The 16,803-nt window shown below is 49.3% G+C and overlaps 1 protein-coding gene across 1 annotated transcript in view; it reads left to right on the top strand.

Moving 5' to 3' along the window:
• Window positions 1-16,803, top strand: part of TLN2 (talin 2) — a 68,115-nt gene that overhangs the window by 49,040 nt on the left and 2,272 nt on the right. Inside the window, exons 42-53 of the mRNA XM_056865726.1 lie at window positions 1,120-1,239; window positions 1,523-1,669; window positions 1,981-2,147; window positions 3,068-3,251; window positions 5,119-5,244; window positions 5,836-5,952; window positions 7,213-7,398; window positions 8,489-8,596; window positions 11,498-11,603; window positions 11,874-11,998; window positions 14,833-14,958; window positions 15,980-16,042. Of these exons, the coding sequence (XP_056721704.1) occupies window positions 1,120-1,239; window positions 1,523-1,669; window positions 1,981-2,147; window positions 3,068-3,251; window positions 5,119-5,244; window positions 5,836-5,952; window positions 7,213-7,398; window positions 8,489-8,596; window positions 11,498-11,603; window positions 11,874-11,998; window positions 14,833-14,958; window positions 15,980-16,042 (1,575 nt within the window). The remainder of the gene's footprint in view (window positions 1-1,119; window positions 1,240-1,522; window positions 1,670-1,980; window positions 2,148-3,067; window positions 3,252-5,118; window positions 5,245-5,835; window positions 5,953-7,212; window positions 7,399-8,488; window positions 8,597-11,497; window positions 11,604-11,873; window positions 11,999-14,832; window positions 14,959-15,979; window positions 16,043-16,803) is intronic.

Below are 16,803 nucleotides of genomic sequence, written 5' to 3'. Positions count from 1 at the left end.
AGATGCCAGGGAATGAACCTGGGACCTTCTGCATGCCAAGCAGATGCTCTGCCACTGAGCTACGGCCCTTCCCCAAATCTCAACCGGGTATATTTATTTGTGTTTGTAGCAGTAGCCAGCTAGAGGCTCCTGGGAAATTCATGAGCAGGTTGTAAAGGCAGCAGCTCTCCCCTATTGCCTTTTCCCTACATCTGGTATTCACAGAGATTCAGTTTCTGACCATGGACGTTCCACTGAGCTATCATGGTGGCTAATCTTCAGAGTATTTACACTTTTTACGTGATCAAGGAGGGATTACTCCTTATGGCAGGCTCCGCTCCTTATGGCAGCCATTTTGTGGTTGTGCTCACTGCCCTGTGTCAGAATTCAGAAGGTGCCCACAGGCTCAAAAAAGTTGAGGATCACTGGTTTAGTGCTTCAAGGAAGCAAACCCGTGTTCTTGGTGGTGCTCAGTTGACAGCTTCCCGGAGCGGTCTCTCATACACTCGCGTCAAATGTATGTTTCTTCAGGCAAATGTACTGATTTTTTAAGGGGCAGGGTTACTGGAGAAGAGCTCCATAAATGGTGACTAGTCATGATGTCTAAATGGAACCACCATGTTCAAAGGCAGTGTACCTCTGAATACTGGTTGCTGGGAGCAACATTAGAGGGTTTTCAGCCTCGTGTCCTGCTTTTGGGCCTTCTGGGGGCATCTGATTGGCCGCCGTATGGGGCTGGCAAATCCAGGTTGGGATATTCCTGGAGATTGGGGTGTGTTCGGTAGAACCTGGGAAGGGTGTGGTCCTCAGCATGATACGATGCCAGAGAGTCCACCCTCCAAATCATCAATTTTTTCCAGGGGAACTGATCTCAGTAGCCTGGAGATGAGTTGTAATTCTGGGAGATCTCCAGGCCCCACCTGGAGTTTGGCAACCCTTCCCCTGTGGGAAGCGGGGGGAGGGGACTAGATGGGCCGTTACAGGTTTACTCCATCAGAACTCTTCTGACAGTCTTGGTTGGGTTTTCTTCAAGCGTCTTGTTTCCCAGCCGGAACCCATGCTTTGCCTCCAAAGCCCATCTGGGGGCGGTGTCCATGAATGCATGCACCACCTTCTCTTGCTTTGCCCTCCCCTCTTCAGATGACCAAATCGGTTACCAACCCGGAGGAGCTCGGAGGTCTGGCTTCACAAATGACCACGGACTACGGGCATTTGGCATTCCAGGGGCGAATGGCGGCTGCCACCGTGGAACCAGAGGAGGTCAGCAGTCTTCCGGCTTCTTTGGAGTTGATGGACATTTGGTTGTGTGTTATGCAAATGGGTGCCTCTTAAAAATTAAGACCTGTGCAGTGCAACTCCCAGCAGACTTCTGACTATTCCTCCCTCATGATGTCTGCTTGGTGCAGGGAGACCAAAGGTTCATTTCACGACAAGGGAAGCAGTGTAGGGTGCAAACCTATTTGCGAAAAAGAACAGTACCTTTGCAATGAATAACTTAAGGTTGTGATGTCATGCCCCCCCAACCCACCTCTTGGCTCTCCAGATAGGCTTCCAGATCAGGACCCGGGTCCAAGAACTTGGGCACAGCTGCATCTTTCTGGTTCAGAAGGCCGGCGCTCTGCAGATCTGCCCCACAGACGGTTACACAAAAAGGGAGCTGATTGAATGTGCCCGTGCCGTCAGCGAAAAGGTACCGCACCCTCCGCGTGTCATGCAAACCCCCTCTGTGAATTGGGCTCTTATTTTGCCAGGGTGGCCAAACGGGAACTGGGAAGGGGTGCTGCTGAGACCCAGGAGGTCCTACCTGATCTGTTTGTTGTGCAGATTCTGCTTGGGCCTGGATCTGGGGCCACAGCTCTTCCTCCGTACAGCTCTTTTGTGCTGCCTCTTAAATATTCGAAATTGGTTCTTGTCCCTCAAAACAATTTCCATGCCAGAATGGGTCTCTCCAGAGATGGCTGCCCACTGGATTTCTTCACAGCCTGGTGGCTTCTTTTGCAGGTGTCCCTGGTCCTCTCGGCCCTTCAGGCTGGGAACAAAGGCACGCAGGCCTGCATCACCGCTGCCAGCGCGGTCTCGGGGATCATCGCGGACCTGGACACCACCATCATGTTCGCCACGGCTGGGACCCTGAATGCCGAAAACAACGAATCCTTTGCCGACCACAGGTCAGTGCTGACTGGGAAATTGGGAAGGGAGGGAGGCTTGTCCAGGGAAGAGGCAAGAGCAGTGGTTTTTGGAGCGGTGGAGTCTGATCTGGAGAACTGGGTTTGATTCCCCACTCCTCCACGTGAGCGGCGGAGGCTAATCTGGTGAACTGGGTTGGTTTCTCCACTCCTACACACAGAAGCCAGCTGGGTGACCTTGGGCAAGTCACAGCTCTCTCGACCCCACCTACCTCACAGGGTGTCTGTTGTGCGGAGAGGAAGGGAAGGTGATTGTAAGCCGGTTTGCGTCTCCCTTAAGTGGTAGAGAAAGTTGGCATATAAAAACCAGCTCTTCTTCTTCTTCTAAACCACATAGTGCTTGGCCTGAGCCTGTATTCATGTTGTGAATAGGGATTATGAGAGAGTTTTAACCACCTCCTCCTCCCTGGCGCGTTCAGGAAATGGATAGGAATAGGATGAATGGCTGTTGGGGGGGGGGGCAAAGACCTCGACGCCAGATCCTGGATGATTCTTTGTTGGGTGGCTCTGTCAGTGGAGAGGTGGAGCCCTGGTGTGCCAGAGGGGTAAAGAGTGGTCTCCATGTGATTTGGGACTCTAATCAATGAAGTGTGTGCCTCTCCTTCAGTTCCCCAAATGCAAATTGCTGTGACAGGAAGGAAGAGAGTTGTTGTTTTTTAATAGCAACATCCTCCTGGTTGCACAATTAGAAACTGAGCTCCATGCGTTATTAGCACTTAAAAGGAACACATGTTTTTCTCCTTTAAAATACTAATCGTTGAACAGATTTCAGATAGCGTAAGTGATACCAAAAGTTGTATCTCTGCCAAATGTCACTGTCAACTTGTGCAATGGTGCTGAATACTGATTGCCCCCCCTTCCCTCTCCTATTCCTCCCGCCTGCCCTCAATTTTTCTTCTCAGGGAAAATATTCTGAAGACAGCAAAGGCTTTGGTCGAAGACACAAAGCTCTTGGTGTCCGGGGCTGCCTCTAGTCAGGACAAGCTTGCCCAAGCGGCTCAATCGTCGGCCAGCACCATCACTCAGTTAGCGGAGGTGGTGAAGTTGGGAGCCGCCAGCTTAGGCTCAGATGACCCTGAAACACAGGTAAGACTGGGAAGGCCGGCTTTGTTCGCCGTGTGCTGTTTTCCATCCATCAGGACGCGTCATCTCTGCCTGACCTGCAGATTGCCTTATTTCAATGCTCGAACAGGTTGCCTGAGAAATAAGTTGTTCCCACATTTGAATTTGCACTGCATTGAGGTTTTCAGTGGCAGCACCATGTCACGCATAATACATACCTCCCACCCTTTATCTTTAAAAGGTAAAGGTCCCCTGTGCAAGCACCGGGTCATTCCTGACCCATGGGGTGACGTCACATCCCAACGTTTACTGGGCAGACTTTGTTTACAGGGTGGTTTGCCAGTGCCTTCCCCAGTCATCTTCCCTTTACCCCCAGCAAGCTGGGTCCTCATTTCACTGACCTGGGAAGGATGGAAGGCTAAGTCAACCTTGAGGCGGCTATCTGAAACTGACTTCCATTGGAATCGAACTCAGGTCATGAGCAGAGCTTGGACTTCAGTACTGCAGCTTACCACTCCACACCATGGGGATCCTCCTTTATTTTTAGCACCCTCTTAATTAACTTGCTACTGGGGAAAGGCACTGGCAAACCACCCCGTAAACAAAGTCTGCCTAGGAAACGTCGGGATGTGAGGTCACCCCATGGGTCAGGAATGACGTGGTGCTTGCACAGGGGACCTTTACCGTTTTAATTAACTTGCACTGTCTTGCAAGTTAACTTGCACTGAACTTCAAACTGCCCCCCCCCCCCACTATTAGGTCTAAACTCACCATTTTCTTGCCCCTCCCCCCCATAAAGGAAGCAGTCTCTTGGCCATGAGCGTATCCCTTGCTGGAGAGACTTACTGGTGGAATTTAGTTCTTTTGTTTGTGGCTTTGTATTTCCAACTAGTACCCCAAGAAGCTCCATGTCACAGGCTGGTTGCCTTGCCTCCTTGAGTAACAGCTCGACAGTTCAGCGTTGTCAAATTTAACAATGTTGTTCCAGCAATTAATTTATTTTGACTTGCTTGTTAAAGCCCATCCAACAAATTAGGGAAATCTAATTTCAAAACGAACACTCAGTGCAAACTATCCCCAAAGAGCTCTGATCCAATAAGGCATGCAAACCACAGCTGACGATGCGGTAAAGCCAATTATTGAGGGGTGGGGGGAATCTTTATACGTGTCGGCAGTAGGCTTGGGGCGGGGGGAGGCGTCCCTTAGGCAAGGAAGTGTCTCTTCCTGCCACCTCTGCACAAAGTGGGGATTTGGAGATTATTCTTCCCCCCCCCCCCCGGTATCTGAGCACATCAGAAGCAAGTTGCCAAGGCAACTGCCATTGCCAGTCGAGGCCACGCTCAAAAGGAGAGCAGATTGCACAGCCGTGAGCTGCACCATGGTCTGATGGGGAGTCCCAACTAGAGCCAGGGGTGCCCACAGGAAGATTTCCAGGGACCGGCCTTTCCTCGGGGCGTGGCACACATGGTCCTTGTGCAAGCTTCTCTTGTAGTTGGCCATTTTGGACAATTGTTCATTCATGTGCTAAATAAAACAGTACCCACTTGACATAAAATATATATTTTTAAATCAATTTAAGAAAAAACGCTTGAGCTAAAACAAGCTCAGAGTTGAAAACCCGAAAAGAGCACCAACATGACAGTACATCTGGCCAAGTACAATGCTCCTCTATCTCAACCCCCCTTTTGTTTCATGATAAACAACAACTTTAAAAGTAGACATTGCCCTGTATGGCTAGGGACCAGGGTATCTGAAGGACCATCTTCTCCCATACGTTCCTGCCCAGGAGTTAAGGTCACAGGGAGAGGCCCTATGCCCCCTCCCTGTGCCCCATCTCTTTCCAAGGCTTGGGAAACAGCTGACTCAGTGCTCTGGTTTCCCACCGTGTCAGGTTGTGCTGATCAATGCCATCAAGGATGTTGCAAAGGCTTTGTCGGATCTCATTGGTGCCACCAAAGGAGCTGCTAGCAAGCCGGCCGATGACCCGTCCATGTACCAGCTCAAGGGAGCTGCCAAGGTATGAAATGCGTTTGCATCCCAGTTGCCAGCTCTGTCATGGGGGCAGCTCTTCAAACCCGTCTCTTCCCCAACCCCTCCAAACACCAGCTGCTTTTGGCAACGGATTCTGATTCCTGCAAATCTTCACTCTCATTATCTACATCTCCCCAAATTTGTTTCTTATGCAAATTTAGCTGTAGGACTTTTTTTTTTTAAGTCTGTAAACATGTCATCAACGCTGTAGTTTGACACCCAGACACAGACCTAGTTGGTTAAGCCGGGGAGAGCTGTGATTCAGGAGTCCCCAGTTCAAATCTCTCCTTTGCCACAAACTCACTAGGTGGCCATAAGTCAGCTGTGACTTAGCAGCAACAGAAAAAATGTTTTTGGTGGCCCTTAAAAGGGCAGAATGGTGGGATACAAATTTTGTAGATAAACAAATTAAATAAATAAAAGGAGGCAGAGATGGCGAGGGGGAAAAGAGGACTGTGTTTAGTCCACTCATCTCCCTGTCGGTGCCTGGTCAGATTTGGGGCATGATCCTGATGCTCTTTTGCTGTTTTGGGACTCCCTGGCCATAAAGCTGCTTCTCCTCCTTGTGCCTTTCTAGGTGATGGTGACAAATGTTACATCTCTTCTGAAGACGGTGAAAGCCGTGGAAGATGAGGCCACTCGAGGAACGAGAGCGCTCGAGGCCACGATTGAGTGCATCAAGCAGGAGCTTGCGGTAAAAGCCTGGCCTCTAACCTTTCCAAGAGTAGCCAAGCCATGCCTGGTCCCTGGTAGCCGTTCTTGGCCCCTGAGGTCAGGACAGATTCTCTGATTCTATGACTGGCTTGGTTCTATGGCTGAAGCTCCTCAGGCCCAGTATGCAGTGGGAGCCAGTGCACGGCCACGCCGAAGAGAATGAGCTGTGATCCAGGTGGATCTCCTTCTGCGATCCCACCGCTGCCACAAACGCAGCCCCCCATTTCCCATGGCGGGGATCATAATACTGGCCTGTATTCAACCACACAGTTAAGGGTGCACAGTTAAGTTTCTCAAGAAGAAGAAGAAAATGAAGAAGAGTTAGTTTTTATATGCCCACTTTCTCTACCACTTAAGGCAGAATCAAACTGGCTTACAATCACCTTCCATTCCCCTCCCCACAACAGACACCCTGTGAGGTAGGTGGGGCTGAGAGAGTTCCAAGAGAGCTGTGACTTGCCCACGGTCACCCAGCTGGCTTTGTGAGTAGGAGTGGGGAAACAAATCCAGTTCACCAGATTAGCCTCCGCCGCTCATGTGGAGGAGTGGGGAATCAAACCCAGTTCTCCAGATCAGAGACCACTGCTCCAAACCACTGCTCTTAACTGCTACACCACTTCTACAGATCCTCTCTCCTCAAGTGGAAGAGCCCCTGTTCACATGCAGAGGGTCCCAGGTTCAATCCCCTGGCACCTCTAGTGGAAAGGATCAGATAGGAGGTGATATGAAAGACCTCCGCCTGAGACCCTGGAGAGCTGCTCTCAGTCTGAGTAGACAATAGGAATCTTGATGGACCAGTGGTCTGACTCAGTAGAAGGCACCTTCACTGGTTCATGTATAATAGGGGAAGGGCCATGGCTCAGTAGTAGAACATTTGCGTGGCATGCAGAAGGTCCCTGGTTCAAGGCTGTTGTAAAGATTACAAGATCACGCATGCATGTAAAGCACTCTGTAGGTAATGAACAGTGTATAAACGGTATTATCGATAACTGTGACTGCAATTCCAAACCACTCTGGAATTCCCAAGCTCTTCCATTGCATCAGGAATATGACGTTCTTTGTGGGAAGGATCTGTCTGTATTCCACAAATGGTTTTGCTTGCTGACATTTGGAGAGTTTCTAACAGCCGTATCTATTTCGAGGCAAACGCCTTGAAGCCAAATGTCACGGCAGAGCTCGGTAACCCTTGCTCATCTCCTTTTTGCTGCTTTGGTTTGCTCTCTTCCCCGTCCGTTTCCAGGTGTTCCAGTCAAAGGAGGTTCCCGAAAAGACGTCCTCTCCAGAAGAATCGATCCGGATGACGAAAGGCATCACCATGGCAACGGCCAAAGCCGTGGCAGCTGGCAACTCCTGCCGGCAGGAGGATGTGATCGCCACGGCCAACCTGAGCCGCAAAGCGGTCGCTGACATGCTGCTGGCTTGCAAGGTAAAAACGGGGTTTTTTCTTCTCCTGAAAACGCCCCTGAGAGCCCTTGTGGCTGTAAAATTGGGTGGGGAGTGGATTTGTGAAAACTGTCTCAGTGAAAGGGGCCTTCTCTTGAAACAGAAGAGAGGGGGGACACTTAAGTAGTCAGGGGAGGAAATTCCCAGGGCTTGAGGGAAGCTTTGACATTTTCTTGCATTTCCTGGTTAAATTAAAAAACCCAAAAGCAGAAATGGGCTGCCTCCAGGTGGAACCCTGAAACAAATGGGCAGGGTTTTTTGTCTTTAATCAAGTGGAGTCATGGAGTTATGTGCTGGTGGTAGTAGAAAGTGCTGTCAAGTCACAGCCGACTTATGATGACCCTGTGGGGATTTCAAGGCAAAAGATATTCAAAGGCGGTTTGCCATTGCCTGCCTCTGCGTAGCGACCCTGGGCTTCTGACGAGATCAGGGTAGCCTGGTCCGTCCAGGTCAGGGCAGACAAACAGAGGTGGTTTGCCATCGCTGCTGAATTTACATCTCATGCTGAGAAGTTTTCTTCGGCATTCCAAAATGGGCTTCTTGATCTCATGGGCACAAGTTGAAGAACATCTTTGGGTCTACATCCTCTTATTGCATGATGTAAATCGGCCCTTCTGCGATTAGAAGATGTGCCTTCCATATGTGCAAGGGCGTTTTGGGATGCACCCCTAGTGAGCCCCGTAGCATTTAGTCAGCGGGTGCTCGATTTACAGAAAGGCACCTATGCTGATGTTTTGGTAATGCAAATTTTTTTAAAATTTAATCAGCTGATTGCATCTCGACTAATAAATTGACAAATTAAAAATCATTAATCCACTGAGAGCCCTACATAGTTAAATTTGCTTTTCAATAGCGTCTGTTGACAGGCAAATGAATTACCAGAGGAATTGCCTGCCTTGTTGCATTTGGGGTGGTGGTGGTGGTATGGAGTGGAACACCTCTCAAAACTGACCCACAGAGAGGGCCGTAGGGTTTCTGTCTCCTGTCTACCGGGAGCTTGTCCTCTTACATCTTGACTGCTGGGCTTTGATAACATGACTTTTTTTCTTGTCAACGTTCTTCTGCATCATTAGCAAGCTTCTTACCACCCCGAAGTGAGCGAGGATGTTCGGGCAAGAGCATTGCGCTATGGGACAGAGTGCACCCTGGGATACTTGGAGCTCCTGGAACATGTTCTCACGGTAAGTCAAAACCCCACTCAGTACTCTTAACCGAAGACTTCTTGTGTGTATGTTTTGGGAGCCAATGTAGTATTATGGCCTTTACTAGGGAGTCATGCATTCAAATCTACCCTGAGAGCCAAACTACCAGTGTGCTGGGCTTACATAGCCCCCAACCCCTTTAGGAATGAGTTGTGGCTACATTGAAGAGCCTCTGCTTGGCATACAGAAGATCCCAGGTTCAATCCTTGACATCTCCAGCTAAAAGGACCAGGCAAGGAGATAGTGTGAAAGACCTCAGCCTGAGACCCCGGAGAGCTGTTGCCAGTTTGAGTAGACAGTACTGACCTTGATGGACCAAGGGGGGTCTGGTTCAGGGACCACTTTGTGGTCCCAGGGCAAGGTCTGAAGGCACATGACACGGCCACTTGGCAGGTCCAAGTCTGGTCAGTGGCTGGACAGAAGACCTCTTGGGAAAGCCCCCTTGGGTATCCCTCCTTGGGTTCCACAGAAAAAAGATGGGGTGGGAATGTAATTTTAAACTTGTTAAACAAACTTTTTAAGTTAACTTGGCAGCTGTGTGGTCTTAAGGGTCCTTGTTGTTTGCCCAGAGTATATGAGCGTGGAAGTTTCCAGTTTTTCTTCTGGCCCATGTATCGGTCCAGGTCTGATCAAATACACTTTAGTCAAGTGCCTAACCCAAACCCTGGGCTGATTGCCTCAGCTCACCTCACAGTAAGATTGCCATCTGCCCAACTTTTTCCTCTGGCGTGTTTTGGTCCTCTGTGATACACCAGTTCTTGGCAAAGAGAGCTTGCTGGCTTCTACCGAGCACCTGATCATTCCCAAGTTGATTTGTGGGTTCAGTCACACACATTGCTATCCCCCAAGCTCCCTCAAGGCTGAGCAGAAGGCTGATTAGAAGCATGTGCCTAGCCAGCAACCAGAGCTGGGCGTGGATGCACCAGGCATGGCATTGTGGTGCTGCTTGTTAAATCAAATTAGCGGGCATGTGTTGGCATACAGATAAAGGACAACAAAGGTGCATTTGCTTCGTTACTTGTCACTATCATGGCAAATGACATGAGAAAAATGGAACCTGTGAAATCTCGAGACAGGAACTTGCTTGGCAGGGGAGGGGGATTTATACTCTAGCCCTCAAGCGTTTAAAGGGATTCCCCCCCCCCAGCTTTGAGCCAGACTAAAATATTTTGCTTTCTTCCTCAACACAAAAGGAGGAAGTAAAAACAGTTCCACTTGCAGAATATTATCCCGATTTCCTGTAGTTGTTGTTGTTGTTTTTTGCCATCATCACAGCTGACTTGTGGCAACCTCGTAGGGTTTTTAAGGCAAGAGACATTCAGAGGTAGTTTTGCTGTTGCCTGCCTCTGCACAGCAACACTGGTGTTCCTTGGTGGTCTCCCATCCACATACTGACCAAGGCTGACCCTGCTTAGCTTTTGAGATCCAATGAGATGGGGCTAGCCTGGGCTATCCAGATCAGGGCTTCCTGTTACCTGTGTAACAGGTATAAGGCAGCTTCAGGTGTTCTTCGAGAAGAGTAAGCCACAGCTTGTCCGCAGGCTCCGACACGGTCCCTGAGAGCCTCTGGTTAGGATCTGCTTGCTCATCTCTCCCTGGCTGCGTTTCTAATTTGAGCAGTGGCTGGGATTCCAACAGGAATATTTGGTGTGCTTTCCATCCCACTCGTTTCATTTGAGAGTTGCTGATGTCACCGGCCTAGTCTCTGCAGCAGGACAAAACAAAAACAGCTGCGTGTATTTGGGGATACTTCAGCTGTTTGCAAAGATGAGCTCCGAAAGAGATACGGGGATGTCTCCACTTAAAGGAGGCACTGAAACAGGCAATTGGTGGCCCCTCCTCCTTGTGTCCTCCCAAGACTTATGCACCGCCTAAATCATGTGCAGCAGCTGCAGCCGCCAAACAATCTCCTGGGACGGAGCTCCTCACGCACCCCGTTCCTTTCTCTCCATCACCCCTCAGGCATCAGAGTTTTGTCTGGAGAGCCCCTGGAAGCTGAAGCAAGCATAGATCTCCTTGGGGCTGGCATGGGTGTCAGGGGAACGTGCCCTGGAAGCCACGCTAAGCTTTTCCAAAAGTGAGAGCTGGGTGTAATGAATAAATAGCCTTCATGAACATGCCTTCATGAGAGGAGACGAAAGTAGCAGTTTTCCCCTGTGTTCGGAGGTTGAAAGGAAGAGTGGCGATGAGCAAATTTTCCATGAGATGAGAGGGGTAAAGCACAGGATTGTGAGTGGTCCTTGAGGCAGAGCTGCCGGGGTCAGATCTCCTCTGTGGAGGAGATCTCCTCTGTGGAGTTCAGTGCACTGGGAAGGGCTCTTGTGCTAGCCCCATCTCAGCAAACAGCAGCTGCTCCTGGAACCACTGGCTTTGTGATGATGTCCTGAATGTCTATCGGGGTCCCAAACAGGGTGGGCACCGTGGCACCTGCCAGCACCTTTTCTGGTGTTCACCGAGTGTTTTTAGAAAGCGGATAGGGCCAGGTGGGGCTTTTTGCCCAGCAAGGCTTCTGCTGGGCCACTGGAGAATTGACTGGCTGTGCAGATTTTTTAAAAAGGGTGCTTTGTCAGCAGCTGCCACCACAGCACAAGGATCTTCACTATATGTCTGAAGGCAAGCTGTGGCGGCAGCCGTTGTGGCTGGCTGTGCCTCCTGCGGCAGCCATTTTGTGGCTGCGCCCACCTTGCTGTGTCAGAATTCCAAAGGTGCAGGCTCAAAAGAGTTGGGGACCTCTGGTCTAAGGAATCCCCAATTGGAGTACATAGCCAGGAAGAGGGGGAGACTTCCTGAAAAAAGCTTCAAAGTGGCAAACGGACCTCAAACAACCGCTGAACTAGCCTGGCGCTGAATGTCAACCTCGGCCCTTGCTTTTGCCAACAGATACTCCAGAAGCCCACCCCTGAGTCGAAGCAACCACTGGCTTCCTTCTCCAAACGGGTCGCTGGTGCCGTCACGGAACTTATACAGTCAACCGAAGCAATGAAAGGTGAGTTTGGTGGTTCTTCTGCCACCATTCTCAAGCAAGGGCTGGTGAAGCAGGCCATCTTATTGGCCTTTCTGGGGCATCTGGTTGACCATTATGGGAAACAGGGTGCTGGTTTAAGTAGAGCGCTTTCAGTTCCCACCACAGGACTCTTCTGATGGTATTTTCTGTGTCACTTCTGACACCATGTTTGTGTGGCAAAGCTGACTGTCCCCAGAGCCACTGCAAAAGCCATTGCTATGATGCCCTTTCCCTCTTGTCTGCCGATGCCAGGCACTGAATGGGTCGATCCAGAGGACCCCACGGTCATTGCCGAGACAGAGCTTTTGGGGGCTGCCGCCTCCATCGAAGCTGCGGCAAAGAAGCTGGAGCAACTGAAGCCCAGAGCCAAGCCAAAGGTGAGTCAGTCAGTGAGCCCCCTCTTCCCCAGACGGCCTGTCCTGAGCCCGGGGGTGAGTTTCCTCAGCTACCAGAGCCTTCATACTTCTGTGACTTGGCTCATGCCTTTTGGTAGTGGTGGAAAGGACTATCCAGCCACAGCCAGTTTATGGCAACCCCTCATGGGGTTTTCAAGGCAAGAAATGAACAGAGGCGGCTTGCCCTTGCCTGCCTCTGCATGGCAACCTTGGTGGTCTCCCATCCAAATACTAGCCAGGGCAGACCCTGCTTAGCTGACGAGAACGGGCTAGCCTGGGCCATCCGGGTCAGGGCAAGAGACATTCAGAGGTGGTTTGTCTTTTCCTGCCTCTGCGTAGCAACCCTGGGCTGGGGAAAGACAAGTGAGACGGGAGGGCTGAAAGTTGCATTTATCCATACTTAGAACTTTCAATTAAACTCTCAGCTAAGGCTGAGCAAATCCGTTTGGCACAGATCTGTTGTTTACCTTTGTGGAAATACGCATGTAGGCAGAAGGGCTGAGCTGTGAAGGTGACATGAGGGTCTAGATAGCATTGCGGAAGACCCCAAGATGCAGGATTAGAGAATTCGTCTTTTAGGAATTGCATCATTTCATCTTTGAAAAAGCAAACCCTTAGGGAAGTGCCTGAATAAGGTTCGCAGAGGTTACAGTGGGATTGTCTCTTCTCCGTGTGTGTAGCAAAAACTGAAGAAATTAGTCAAAATAATCAGAGAAATTCAAGTCAGCTGAATTTGCACATAGTGTTGTCAAAGAAATGGAAGCTGTCTCAGCAAATCTTCTTTACATATGCTGCCCACGAATTCCAAATCGCAGTGGCTGTCTTTCATTTGACTCACTGACTGTCAAAGCTTTTTAGGGAGGTGCAGCCAAGACTACGATATTGCCTGTTAAACTAAGGCAGATGCCTGCACTTACCAAAATACTTCCCCATTCAAAACAAAAATTTAATGTTGAAAGTAAACATTTTTAATGGATGGATTTGCCTCTATCTTTTAATCTCATGAAAGAAAAGACAATCACTTTTTTCACAATTTCTGCTGGAAAGCAATTTATAGCCTTGAGGTACCGTACTTATGAACAGGGCCGCCTTCCAAAAAGTGTTTCTGGAAGCACAGCTTGTTCTCCAAAGTGTTTTTGTCTAGCCTCCCTGTTGGTTTCAGCATTCAAATGGGGAGGGGAGAGGAGGGGGAACAGATAAGGCTTATCCCTTCCATTGTGAGCGTTCAACACTTAATCCTTATTTCAAGCCGTGTCCTAACCTGGAAGCCTTTTTCTGCAGGACTCTGTGTGATATGTTTGATATATTAGGTTGTTATTTAGGTCAACTATATATCAAACATTCCTACAGTGTCCCGCTCTGTCTCCGGGGTTGTGTGTGTATATATATATATATTTTTGCAAAGTATCAGGAGGCAATCTGAAAGAGCACTACGTAATTTGCAAAGAGGCTTAAAGGGTTTAGAAGACTTCTGCAGATTCTCCTCCTTTCAATCTGGTTAAAAGGATATGTGCATTAAAAAGACTCCCTCTTGTGAGCATCTTGGGAAGATGGAGGACTTGGAATTCCTTGCCATGAGCTGCCGTGATCGCCACTCACTTAAAAAAAAAAAAAAGCATTTAGATGATAAATGCATGGAATATGGGTTTATCAATGGCCTATTAGCAATAATTGCTAAACGGGTCTTCGATGTTCAGAGGGTATGTATGTCTGGGGTCAAAAAGTAATGGGAAGCCATCTCTTTCAAGCCATGCCTGGGAACTGGCTGACTTTGGTAACAGGATGCAGGATTAGATGGATGTTTGGTCTGATCTATGACAGCAATACTTAGATTCTGATGCTGCCAGGCTTTGCACAGGGGGCAATCAGTCTTGCAGATAAAGTTGTTAGATGGCAGACAGTACTGCATGCAGCATTCTGTCTGTGCTAGTCTTTCAGTATCTGTTTTCAGCCTCCTCTTGTTGCAAGTGAGCTGGCTTGTCTATGAAAGGGTTGACCCCTTAGAACTCTGCCTTCATACTTTTGAAAGTTAAGCGACTAGTCCCGAGGGGTTCCTCAGAGGCATTTGCAAAAGAAGTGACGCGAATGCAAAATGCTGTAGAATAAGGACAGAGAAAGACAGCCCAATTTACTGCGTTCCTTGAATTTCAAAGTCTGTTTAGAAAGGGCTAAATTAGTTTGGCCCGTGTCCACACCTAGTAATCCAGAACAATGAATACGGAGGGCCAGTTGCTAAATCTGGCTTGCTGTTTCAGATCCGTTGATGCCTCCGGCCTTCTCTCTCCCAGTTTTCTTCAATCCCCTCCTTCTTCTTTCACACTGCCTCTCCCAACCCTCACTTCCATTTTCTTCCCTTGGACTTCTGCATTTTCATGCTTAGTTAGGCCTGTATTGCTGCTTTTCCCATTTCCTCGGCCCTCCTGCCTGCTGAACTCCTCTGTGACATCAGAGCAACCCCAGCCAATCACCATCAGCAACAGCAAATCCCTTATATCCGAACTGCATGGGAACATGTACACGGCAAGTGCCTGTTGGCACCTTAAGTAGTGCAGTGAGACAGCACGGATCGGCAGAAAACCTTCTCACACAGGGGATATTTCACTGGGTCCTTAAAACAGCATAGGAACAGAAATTGGTCTGTGATGTTTCTTTCAAAGTAACCCTGAATGCCTCACTGTTCCCTTGTTCAGAAGGGCGTTGAGCCTCTTGGGCAGCTCACGTGTTTGGAGTGGGGAGTTGCAAAAATGAACTGCTGAAATTTCAAGGAATATTTTTTTTTGAGACCTGTCGGTGACGGTCTTCTCCTCTGGTTCCAGCAGGCAGATGAGACTCTGGACTTTGAAGAACAGATCCTAGAAGCAGCTAAATCAATCGCAGCCGCTACCAGTGCCCTTGTCAAATCAGCATCCGCCGCTCAGAGGGAGTTGGTGGCTCAGGGAAAGGTCAGTAGACGAAAGTATTGCTACCTCTGTATTCTGAGTTCAGTAGAGATAAGTGAACGGCATCCAAGTGCATTAGAGTACCTTGTATATCTTTTCTCTTTAGCTCTTGGAGTGGATCAGTTGCTTTACTGACCTCTGTGTTTGTGAAAAGCCATTTGGTTAACAAATGCTCTGATAGGGGGCCCCTTGCATGAAAACGAGGAGTCCTCAACAGCTTGTCCAGATGCGGTTGGTTAATCCTCCCTCAGAAGAACAGGACAGTGAAAAGCTAGCAAAGAGAGATGCCTGTTTCTCCTGAGCGGCGGTCTCCCCTTCTCTTTAGGGGCTGTCGGAAGGGATGCTGCTTGGCCCCTTCTTTCATTGGACAGCTCTAAAAGTAGCTGCCCCTGGGGCCAAATCCAGTAGCACCCGCCTGAAACTATCTTCATAAATGATGTTTTACATGCTTCCCCCCCTGTTGCGATCAGGAAGGGTGGGGGGGACGTCCCCCCATATGTATGAGGTCCTACGAGTCACCCACCTTATATCTGATAATCATGAAGTAATCAAAACACATGCAGTTTTCCCCCTTTTGTTGCAATTTCATGTTGATCGCCAAGAACAGGCCTTAGTATAAACCTTGCCCCCCCCCAAACACACCTGACTGTGACCCCTTCCCCTCCTCCCCTTACTGAAACGGCCCCCCAGGAGATGAAAAGGACCGGGGGAAAGTGGGAGCAAATCCCCGCTCAGCCATCTCGGTGACTTTGGCTGGTCTTCGCAACTCAACTTAACCTACCTGACTATCATAGAATCATGGAGTTGGAAGGGACCACCAGGGTCATCTAATCCAACCCCCTGCACAATGCAGGAATTTCACAACTACCTCCTCACACACACACCCCAGTGACTAGGTAGAAGAGAGAATGAAAATGGCAAGCATAGACACAAGTCCTGGGCTCCTTGGAAGAAGGGCGGGATATAGAAAAGTAATGATCTTTAACAGGTTATGACCTCAAATTTATCTGAACTGTATTTCTAGGTCGGGGCAATCCCTGCCAACGCTGCTGACGATGGGCAGTGGTCTCAAGGACTCATTTCTGCAGTGAGTAACACCTTTTCTGTCGTAGGCTTGGCCACCCTGGGGCCCCAAGGCAGGGTTCTGTCTAGACCCACGGTTTGCTGGCACAGGTCATGAGCTTTGCAGGCACAAGATTCTAGGGTCCATCACTGACATTTCTGGTTTCAGAGGGTAGTTCCAGGTCTACAGTAGAAGAGCTACATTCGAGTCCAGTAACACCTTAGAGATCAACAAGGTTTTGAGGCTATAAGCGTTCAAGAGTCAAGTCTCCCTTCATTAGATACATCTCCAGGTGACATTTCTAGGTGGGCACTCAGCTGGCAAAACCTTATTGGAAGGCCATTGCTTGACAAGGTGGACATATCTGGTACCACAGGCAGCCTAACTGCGAGGTCCTGATGGGCTGCAGAGGAGGAAACAGGCAGATCTGAGCCAGGGGTGCGACCCAGCAGCAAATGTATTGCTATATCCTGGACCAGCTGAGGTTTCCAAACAGTCTTCAAAGGCAGCCCCACGTAGAACACACTGCAGCGATCTTGCGTGGATGTTCCCAGAGTGTGCCTGACTGTCACCGGCTCATCTCTAAGCAGCAGCTTTGGTTTATCAACCCTCCTCCAATTTGTCATGGATTCCAAACTCCTTCACACAAATTCCACTGCTCTTCCCCAACCTCAATCCATCGAAAAAGGGTAGCGGAGTTAAGTGCTGTCAGAACCTTCAGGTCCCCAGGGAATCTTGCCTTGCAATTCCATGCATAAGTGAGAGATTGGGGGCCATCCTTGACT

The sequence above is a fragment of the Euleptes europaea genome, chromosome 20 (genome assembly GCF_029931775.1).
Source record: "Euleptes europaea isolate rEulEur1 chromosome 20, rEulEur1.hap1, whole genome shotgun sequence".
NCBI lineage: Eukaryota > Metazoa > Chordata > Lepidosauria > Squamata > Sphaerodactylidae > Euleptes > Euleptes europaea.
The sequence above is the reverse complement of the archived record's forward strand: the minus strand, read 5'-3'. Positions and strand labels throughout refer to the sequence as shown.